Here is a 9,874-nt window from a genome sequence, read left to right on the forward strand (position 1 = left end):
TCCCACTTCCACCTTCTGGGAAAGAACTGCCAAGAGATGAAGGAGGTACACTCTTGCTAAAAAACTCTTCAGAGCAGAAAACAACACCATCCATCCCCCTACCTTCACTGCCTCCTGTCTCAGCCCTTTCCTACCAGTACCTCATCCCTCCTATGACCTAAATCCTTTTTAGCTGCAGGAGAGTTATCCAAATAAAGCTACTTTGCAATCAGAACAGAGCGTAACCAGGTTTCAGGGTGCTTTATAATGCTGCAGGCACTTCTTGACATAGGAGTAAGTATTCTGCATAGTTAAGTGCTGTTTTGCACATGCTCTTTACATCACAAGGTCATGGCACTGCACTGCAAGCCTCCTGGAACACTCTTCTATTTTTGCTTACCAAAAGCAGTTTCTTTCCATTCCATGCCCTTGGAGCCAGCCACTACAGAACAGCAACATGGAGGATTCTTGACCACAAGCAAAAAACCTCAGCCCCAAAACAAACAAACAAAAATCCTCAGAAAACAAAATAAAGCAAAAAAAACCCCACCCTGGCATAATTTTTTCTGTTAACTTCCAAATCATGGCAATCAACAGGGGAAAAAAAAATTCTTAAAAAGCACAAACCTCTATCATTCCTATTTTTCTAAAAACCAGATCAGTCAGGTCAGGCTATGGCAAAGCTGGAGCAACAGTGCACCGTGCTGGGAAGAGCTGTGGTCTGGAATGATACCATACCAAGGCCATATTAAATCCACGCTCGCTTCCATCACCTGCAAAACACAGAAGGCAGACCCTGAGTGCCATTCCGAATCAGCACAATCCTGCTGGGTTTGGGTGCGACAATTCACACAGTTGGATATAAGACTAACAGGCTTTGTGGGCTTAGCATCTTTATTTTCAATCAATTTTGCACAGCTTTCTCCATCACAGTCTGCTATTTTGAGCCACGACTTATTTAGCTAGCTGAATTGTCTCCAGCAATGAGCCATGATGAAGCCTGTCGCTGACAGTCACCATGTGTGTAACCCCTCCGCACTGCTCTTCTCCCAAGCCCCCACGAGACAGGGAAGGCTCTGCAGAACACAGGCAGCGCAGGATTCAGGGAATGCATTTCGGAAGGGAGCTGACATTTACATTGAAGGATACGCCTATTTATTGCTCTCCCATCAACCGCCTTTCCCACTGATTAAATGCATTACATTACATCATGAGGGAATACGTGACCTAAAACTGCAAAATGAACCCAGACTGGACATGGAAAAAGGCTTCAGAAATGTGAAAGAAAAAATAGTCATCATTTGTATTTACTTCTGTTCCACACTTACCTTTCTTCAGCCATACACCAGTGGGGAGACACACAGTACAACTGCAGGTCTCCTACCGTCAGACACATTGTCAGGAAAAGCGTGACAGAAAGGGCATTTTTCCGAGTACTGCTTTCCCTTGAAGTTCAACTCCGCAGAAAGGCTGGTAAAGCTCTTCACCTACTGTGTATTTTCTATGCCATATTATAGCTCCAAAACTAAATTTACAGAGAAATTACTCAGCTTGGTACAAGGCACATGGCATTGCCTGTGTTTTGTGATGGACAGAGGGTCATTTAAATCATCTTTCAGTCTAAATATTACTACATAATCACCTGAAATTCCAGGGACTGCACTCAATCCCGACAGGCATTTCCATTTCTGCTTTTCCAGCCTGTAACCTTTATGTTCTCAATGTATTCTTTGTTTAAGCACTAAGGTACCCTTCCCGCATTTCAAATAGTTGATCTCCTACTAAACATCTGGGTGAAACATTTACAGAAATGCAGTGCTTGCTCCCCAAGAAAAGGACAAAGCTGACTCTACCAACACAGCAAGCACCACTGTCACGTTAGCTTCTCCTTCCTTCCCTGAGTTCAAGCACCTCAGGTGTAGTTCTGCTTCAATAAATTAAACAGGTACTTTTTTTCCAGGTACTTTTTTTCCAGGTAAACACCATTACAGTGACAGACCCGCTCCTTTTAATAATGGCTAATTATGAGTTCATAACCACAACAGCCTTTTTTGCTAGCATGAATTACTTTCATCTTAAGCTTTGGCAAAATACTTAAAGGCAGGGAACACAAAATATATAGAGAGAAAGCACACATCTAGCAGAGGTGAAGAGCATTTATTACTAATCTGCACTCCAGGAGGCGAGACGAAGCTATGAAAAGAAATAATCCCAAGAAACAGGTTTATGAGCGAACAGAGATAAACACAGGCTGATCAAAGGCAAAGGGCTGGAAAAGGCTGATTGCGGAGAAGCTGCAGGGAGCTACTTTAAGCTACAGTGGAAAAACCCAAGTATTATTTCACTAAGAAAAGTGACCATAGACTTGTGTTCACAACTAAACCTGCATTCTTCCAAAACATTTAATATATCACAGCAGCCCCTACAGTTTTTTCCATTAAAGTGCACCACAGGGCATAACTAGGTGTTTCTCACTTTGTCATGAATTGCCATGCATCTAACCATAACACAGGATTCTCCTTTTGCAGCCGCTCCACAACCTAAGTTTCAGTACACACAAATATACTGGCAAACCAAGAACACCATTTAGCACCAGTGAAGCATTCATGGAAGAAATCTGTTTTGAACAAAGACTCTGAGGAAGAATCAAACCCCAGCTTCAGATATATTTAGTCTGAACTGTTCAGGTGGCTCTTGCAAAAGATCTAACCTTTCCCGTTTGCCTGATCTTGCCTCCAGTGACGCACACATTTGAAAGAGTACCAGGTAAGTGAAGACTGAAATGAATCCTAATCCAGTTAATCTTCCCACTGTGTTTTAGCTGAGACTCTCTTCCTTGCTGGCCCCAGCAGAGGAAAATGTTTAAAGCACCGAGACCAAGAACTGCCTCAGCCACATCAGTGAGGCCAAATGCTGCATCTGTGAAAGTACCGTGAAACAGAGCCCACCAAATTGGCTAGACAGACACAGGCAATGAAAAATTAGCAAACATCTGCTGAAAAAAGTAATATGCTAGTAAGATATTGGAGACAATTCCCTAGATAATTTTACAGACACAAAGACAGTTCTGCAGGAACAAGAGGAATACTTTAACGCAGAAAAGAATAAAAAAAAAAAGAAAAAAGAAAACCCGTGTTTCTTGTGATTCAAGTTGCTGTCTTTTTGAATTCACTACAAAATATGAAAATTTTCCTTTAAAAGGTAACACTTTAAAAATCTTGAAACAGTAATACCTGTTGATGGCTGATTTGTGCCTTTGGCACAGGACCTGAAACCCAGCTACTCACAGCAATGCTTCCCTTTGGCTGCAAATATGTCATAGAGAAACTATATTTTTATTTTAATGATAGAAGTGTATTTGGGAGAGGGAAGGAAGTCAGATAAAGGTGATGGCACACACGAACAGAAAATTTGCAACATCTACTTTCCAGTTAAAGTGCAAGGAAGCAAAGGCTTATCCTGAAATTGAGTAAAAAAGCACAAAATAAAGGTCTGGAGCACAAGGGAACTTTCTAAGCCAACAGTTGGCACATGGTCTCCAGGTACTGAGACAGACACATACGCCAAGATTTCCAAACTCTAAGCAGTACTACAGCCCATGGGAATTTCCCCATATATTTCACTGGATTAGGCTTTCATATCGCTACAATAAGCAACTGTCCAGGTCTACAAAATGAACCGCCTGGTGTTAACAGGCCCACATCAGGAAACCTGCTTGCATCAAGCATGGCTTTATTTTTTTGTCTTGCTTCTGTTTATACCCTGTACTTTTGAGAACCTGTGCTATATTAACCCACTCAAATACAGCAGAATTATCAGTGTCAGTTTGACCATGCATCTCGGTAGTCACAAAAATACCAAGAGTCTGGATCATTCAGGGAAGTGAAGAGCAGCAGCAGTATCTTTACAGACACCAGAAACAGATTCTCAGACATAAACACTGACAAAGTTTTCAAGTGTTTTTCTTTCATTGTTTAAATAAAAATATTATTTACTGTATCCCACAGTATATCCATAATAAAAAGTTTGATTGACACTGGTTAGAAGGGGACAAGAATATCCCTGTAGTGACTGCATAAAACATTTGTGAAACTGAACATAATTTCAGCAAGTCAGTTGGTTTACATAAACAGCATTTCCTGTTCCGAGGCCTCATCTATATAGCAAAGTTACATAAAGATAACCTAAAATAGAAACTTAAATTTAATGAAATTAATCAGAAAACCTTCTGGGTACATAATCCTTTTTCATGGTGAAAGTGGCTTGTGGTCTAGCTTAAATCTATTGGGAGCAGACTTACATTACATCAAAAGAATGTCTGCAAATGAATTTGCATTGTTTAAACAAATTTAGTTAAACCCAATATGAGTTAATCAGTGCAAATTTTCCAAACAAGACAGCTTAAAAGGCAATTTAGTACAAAAACAAAAGGAGGAGCTTGACAGAAAATACATAACCTCCTGAAACAGCTTCTTTCTGAGAGGCTATTTGTACTTTATAAGGGTACACAACAACCGCCGCTGAATTCAGTGGAAATTCAGGTGAATTCAGCTCTCCTCAAAGGCAGACCATAAGCGTGGAATTAACACTGCGGTAGTTATTGCAAACGCAGCTCACTTGCTGGAAGACAGTTGTTGATATGGCAAAAAGAACTGTGCCAAGATTAGACTACAGTGAGTGCATCATAACCTATATTCAGTAAAATAATCACTTTGGAGTCAAATGCTACAGCCAGATCAAGCCCACTCTCGGATTAGCAGGCATTATCCACAGTCTTGCCCAGAGACCTTTTTGGAAGTCTTCCTCATCACTACAACTGTCAAACAAATTTTGTGCAACTGTGCTACGAATGAGCCTTTACGAAACAATGAAAAACTTTTCAAGATAAAAGACTATGCTAAATGTCTGATTGATATGATAAGTAAGCCCATCCTACCTCATACCTATTCATTACATAACAGTAGTGTTTTATTCAGTAGTGGGTTTCCAGCCACATCAAAAGTGGCCACAGCTTTATGTGCAATCAAAATTAAGTAGCTTATTGACATGGCTGGATAAGCAAGAATAAACATTGCTCCAAGCATACTGCTTTGCAGCTCTTAGGATAAACATTTCATTCATTACCAAGCAGACTATTTGAGAAACAGCAGGTTAAGCTAACTTGTAACAACAGAATTTGTTCTTCTAGAAGAAACATACCACAAAGTACTCATTGCAAAGTGTGCAAGTCATAAGATTTAAAAAAAAATAATTAAAACTCCAATTCTCAAACTTTTTAGCAACATTATGGAGTTCATTTTTTCTGTCAAGAATAAAACAATAAAATATTATTCTTCACCTAAGTTAAGGCCTGTTTTTCAAGAGTTTTCTTTTCAAAGGCAGGTACGAATTTAAAGTCACAGCCTGCTTAAGACATTACATCTCAAAGTTACTCTCTTTGTTGCAGAAGGTGCAGACAGCTAAGAAGCAGCATTTGTGGCGCTAACGTATTTAACCCTTGATAACATGAGATGTTCTGGTTTCACAACAGAGCTATATACTGCTTTAATGAGTACTGGTATTTTTGTAGCACTTAGCAGCACTGTCATTATTAGAGCTTTCCTGTAAGGCAATACACATAGGAGTGTAAAAAGTTTTGACATAAACAAATCAAAAAGGAAGAGGGAGAATTAACTGTGATCAGTCAAGCTCTTGAAGAGCAAAGGCCTCTGTCAGCCTTGGATCTGCTTCTCCATTTATTAGTAACAGAAACAGATCCAACTTCAATTTCTTTGCTGAGAATGTCAGTCAGCAGCTCCTAAACAAGAGCAGACCTCTTCCAATACCATTTGTTTTTTTTTTTCTCCTGAGGAAGAAGCTCATTACCACCTGCCAGCCACTGGCTAGTACAGATTTGGTTTCCTTCAAGCCATCACCTTGTTCCTTACAGTGGAAATACAGTAACCGTTCCTACATTCAACTACTCCAGCACTGAAAGCAAAATCCAAACATCTTAAAACTTATTTTATCTGCTATAACTGTATTTCTTTGAACTCAAAGGTATATTTGGAAGAGGTAGTCCAGGAGAAAAGGGTTTCAAGTACCAAAATCTGTATGTCCCGTACCAAGCTGACAGACCTATCAGCACACCGAGAAGCTTTTGACTGAAGTCATGGAAATACACGGCAGTACAGAGAAACATGAACACCCAGATCATGGTGAGGAAACACAAGGAAACAAACAGAATGTTGATCACAACACGCAGCTTAGAGTTATGGTCTATGGACAAGCCTTCCAGCACAGCCACTTCCTCCACAATCATCAGAGCACAGTATGAGAGCAGAAAGCAGTGCCCTGAGATATCAAAACCATTCCATATCCCGTTGTCCTGGTGGCATTCCTGCTTGGTGGCATAGAGGCGGCGAGGCTCGCTGAGTTTACCCGGGGTAGAGCACGTGCCAGTGAGATTCTCAATATAGATGAAGAGTCCAGTGCAGACATACCAGACGGCACTGCCCACCAGCAGTGCACTGAGACGCCGCAACACAATCAAAATGCTCTTCGTGGGACCATAGAGGAACTTGTTCTTGGCAAACTGGTAGGTGGTGACTGTGATGAAGGGCAGCAGAAGCCAGAGTGTCCATGCCCAAGCCACCTTCACAAAATATCTGCCAGAGAAAAGCCAAAAGAAAAACATGCATGTGTTAAACTTCACAGGAGATGGGGTAAGGGGTGGTGCTTGAAGAAGCAGGTGTTCAAAGTCAGTGTTCAGAACCATCTAGACACCTGTGCCCTCCCCTTAAAGTAAAGCCTGGCTAAAATAAAATCTTAACCCTCTCCCCACTATTCCTTTCAGGCCCAACACCTGGATACCTCCTCAACCAGGTACTTAAACTGTTGTTCCCAGTTGCATTTCCTTGGACCTAGAGCCTTTGTTCAGACTTGCAGTTCAGTTTTGCAATTCCTTTTACCCTACAAGCCTGCTCAACTCTGCCCTACTCAAAATGCAGCTGCAAGAATGTATTTTTAGCTTGCCACCCTGCTCACAGTAACCCTTTAGACTCTCTTTCTTCACCTCAATTACCTTTGCTTTCAAAGACCTTCACAACCTCAACCTCGCGATATTCAGTAAGACAGCCAGAAAGGTTGACTTTTTCCTAATCAGCCCATGGAGCTTTTCCTCCATCATCACCTTATAAAATAAATGAAGATGCACAATGTGTTTGTTCCTTTGGTGTCCCTCCAGCTGATGAAAGCTTTCCTTTAGCATACACAAATGGCTCCATATCAAAGTTTGCTCTCTGCGTTGAAAACTTTTGCTGTGATGCCTAAAAAATCTTGAAAACAAGCTGATGATGGGCTGATAACTTGTTTAGCAGAAGACAGTGTTGTGTAGCTAGTCCTCTTCTGAGATCTTAAAATGGAGCACATGCAGGTGAATTAACTAACAAGTTAAGGAGATGACAGACTACAACCTCCTTTCTCCCATCAGCACCTTCCAATGCAGCTTCCTATCAGCTGGTGGGAGAGGGGCACTGTGCAGCCCCCTTCGTTACCCACATCCTGGTGTGAAAAACGGGGACAGCAGAATTCTGGTCTGTGGCTGAGCTACAGTCAGACACACGCAGTCACCATTTAATCAATGCCTCGGTACTGAAGACAGAAACAAGTAAGAAGGAAGTTCTGCACCTTCTTTAAGAACGTAACAAAACTAGTCAGGGCCTTGCCCAGGATTTTGAGGAGCACCTCCTTTTCTCTTAATTTTACAGTGGCATCTGTGTGGCAACTACACGTGGAATAGTAATTGAAAATAAAATCCTCATTTTATCGAGACAGTTAGAAGCGAAGAAGGCTGCTAACATAACTGCTGCCGGCAAGTAATTTGCAGGGAAAAAACCTGCCTCAGGAACTGTCAGCACAGATAACCTTCCTCTATTTCAAAAGGGGGAATGGAACCATAGTATGTTTTTACCGTAACTTCAATTCCACTCTCTGAGTGCTCCTGCCAATCCTTCTTTTCAATCACGCTAAAAGCAGCTCCCACGTCACCAAACGACAAACCTGAATCAATGAAGTACAAAACTCCCCGAGGCACGGGGGAAACCGGCAATTTCTGCTTCACTTGCTGACCTGCAGCAGGCAGAGCAGGCGGCCGGCCCACCGCCGGGCCTCCTCACGCCCTTCCAAATGTCCGAAGGCAGGCTGAAGGCATGACTAAGGCGGTGAAATCACTGCCCAAGCAGCAGACTAGGGTGGCAGTAACCCCGCTTTCACAAACGACGCTGGACGACTTATTTTCCTCAGCTTGCTTTTAGGTCAGCTCAGTAACTATCAGGTACGAGTATTAGGAAGTCTCTGGGAGCTAAAGAAGGAAAAAAATTCCTTCTTTCCCTCTTCCAGTAAAAGCTGTCGGAGAAGCTGCAGGTGCTGTGACGCCCCCCCGCCCTGCAGCCTCACAGCCCCTCGGCTCACACCGGGCCCCACAGCCGGGTGCGCCGCCCCCCCCGCCCGGCAGAGGCCGCCCCCCGCCCCAGGAGGGGCGCAGGCCCACGGCAGCCCCCACCCCCCCGGCTCACACCGGGCTGCTGCGCCCCCCGAGGCCGCCCCCCGCCCCAGGAGGGGCGCAGGCCCACGGCAGCCCGCACCCCGCCAGGGCCGCCCGCCCCGCAGGGCCCGCGTTCCCCCCGCCCGCCGCCCCCCCGGCTCTCCTCACACGTTGAGCGGGTTGCGCTTGTTCCGCATGGGCGTCTCGGGGACCAGGTCACCGTCCTTGAGGGCGGACCCGAGGAGGACGATGGCGAGCAGCACCCAGGGCAGCCGGCGGCGCACCTGCCCGGCGGCCAGCCCGGCCCGCAGCCAGCGGCCGCACCGCTCCAGCCGCTCCATCGCCGCCGCCCCGCCCGGCCGCCGTACCGCGTCACGGCCGCGCGCTCCCCCGCCGCCCCGCTCGGGCGCCCCCCCGCGGCGGCTGCCAAGGCTGGGAGGCGGGAAGGGCTGCGCGCGTGCGCGGTGCGGCGGGGAGGGGCGCCCCCTGCAGGGCCGTGCGCAGGCGCGCTGAGGGGGCCGCGGGCGGGCGCGGCGGAGGGGCTGTGCGGCGGGGGCCTCGCTGCCCTGCCCGCCCGCCCCTGGCACAACGAGAACACAGGTCACGTCTGGCCGCCGCCATCCGGCGGGCGGGTTGCTTCCAGGCCCAGAAGAGGTGCCCTGAGGGGCTCGTGGGCCCTATCGGCTCGTTCAGGTCGGAACAGGCCTTGAAGATCATGGAGGCCAGCCGCTAACCCAGCGCTGCCCTGCCCGCCGCCAGCCCGGTGTCCCCAGGTGCCACATCCACACGTCTCGTACACACCTCCAGCCTGGCCTCCAGCTCGACCACCTTTTCCATGAGGTTTTTCCCAACCTTCCCCTGGCGCAGCTTGAGGCCGTTTGCCCTCGTCCCAAGGGCAAGGGGCCTGACCCTATAGCAGGTGCTGGCTCACCATAATATTCAAAATAAAATCTGACAATGTCATCACTCATTTTCTTTTTTCCTGGGGCTTGAGGGACAGGGAGAAAGTATTGCTAGGCAGTTAAGGCTCCTGCGGCCTTCCACGGTCAGTGTGTACGGCTGAAAGTGGTGCCCAAGCGCTGCCCGTCACTGCGGAATTTAAAAACTATTTCGTCTATTGAACTGCTGTCATTTCAACTTAGTTATTAAAAAATTAAAAAAAAAAAAAAAAAGCATCGGCAAGCAGAGAAACGGCTAAATGAACAAAGAGCCTTTGTTCGTCCCAATGGCCTCGGTAAGAAAAATGTGAGGCGGGAAAAAAAGCAGACCCCATCTGAGACAGGATGGGAAGGGATTTCTTGCCAGAGCGCGTTTCAAAGCCAGTTTGCAGTCATCGTCAGCAAATCTATGGCAACATCTGGGCTGAAAGAG

The 9,874-nt window shown here is 45.7% G+C and overlaps 1 protein-coding gene across 2 annotated transcripts; it reads right to left on the reverse strand.

Annotated features, from left to right (window-relative positions):
* Nucleotides 1-596: 596 nt before the first annotated feature.
* FITM2 (fat storage inducing transmembrane protein 2) lies at nucleotides 597-8,853 on the reverse strand. Of its 2 annotated transcripts, XM_040609014.1 has the most exons (3): nucleotides 8,672-8,853; nucleotides 6,462-6,626; nucleotides 597-752 (listed from the first exon to the last, which is right to left on the reverse strand). In XM_040609014.1, the coding sequence occupies exons 1-3, from the start codon at nucleotides 8,842-8,844 to the stop codon at nucleotides 749-751; spliced, it is 342 nt and encodes a 113-aa protein (XP_040464948.1). In that variant the 5' UTR covers nucleotides 8,845-8,853; the 3' UTR covers nucleotides 597-748. The 2 variants fall into 2 exon arrangements, with proteins under 2 accessions (XP_040464948.1, XP_040464947.1); XM_040609013.1 differs by lacking the exon at nucleotides 597-752 and having other exon boundaries at nucleotides 2,118-6,626.
* Nucleotides 8,854-9,874: the final 1,021 nt, after the last annotated feature.

This window comes from Falco naumanni, chromosome 10 (assembly GCF_017639655.2).
Source record: "Falco naumanni isolate bFalNau1 chromosome 10, bFalNau1.pat, whole genome shotgun sequence".
NCBI classification, from domain to species: domain Eukaryota; kingdom Metazoa; phylum Chordata; class Aves; order Falconiformes; family Falconidae; genus Falco; species Falco naumanni.

Excerpts from the sequence above, each read along its gene's own strand:
- FITM2 (XM_040609013.1), bottom strand. The coding sequence starts at position 8,844 with ATGGAGCGGCTGGAGCGGTGCGGCCGCTGGCTGCGGGCCGGGCTGGCC. Across the intron at positions 6,627-8,671 it reads AAGCGCAACCCGCTCAACGT|ATATTTTGTGAAGGTGGCTT; the intron begins GTGAGGAGAGCC and ends TTTCTCTGGCAG.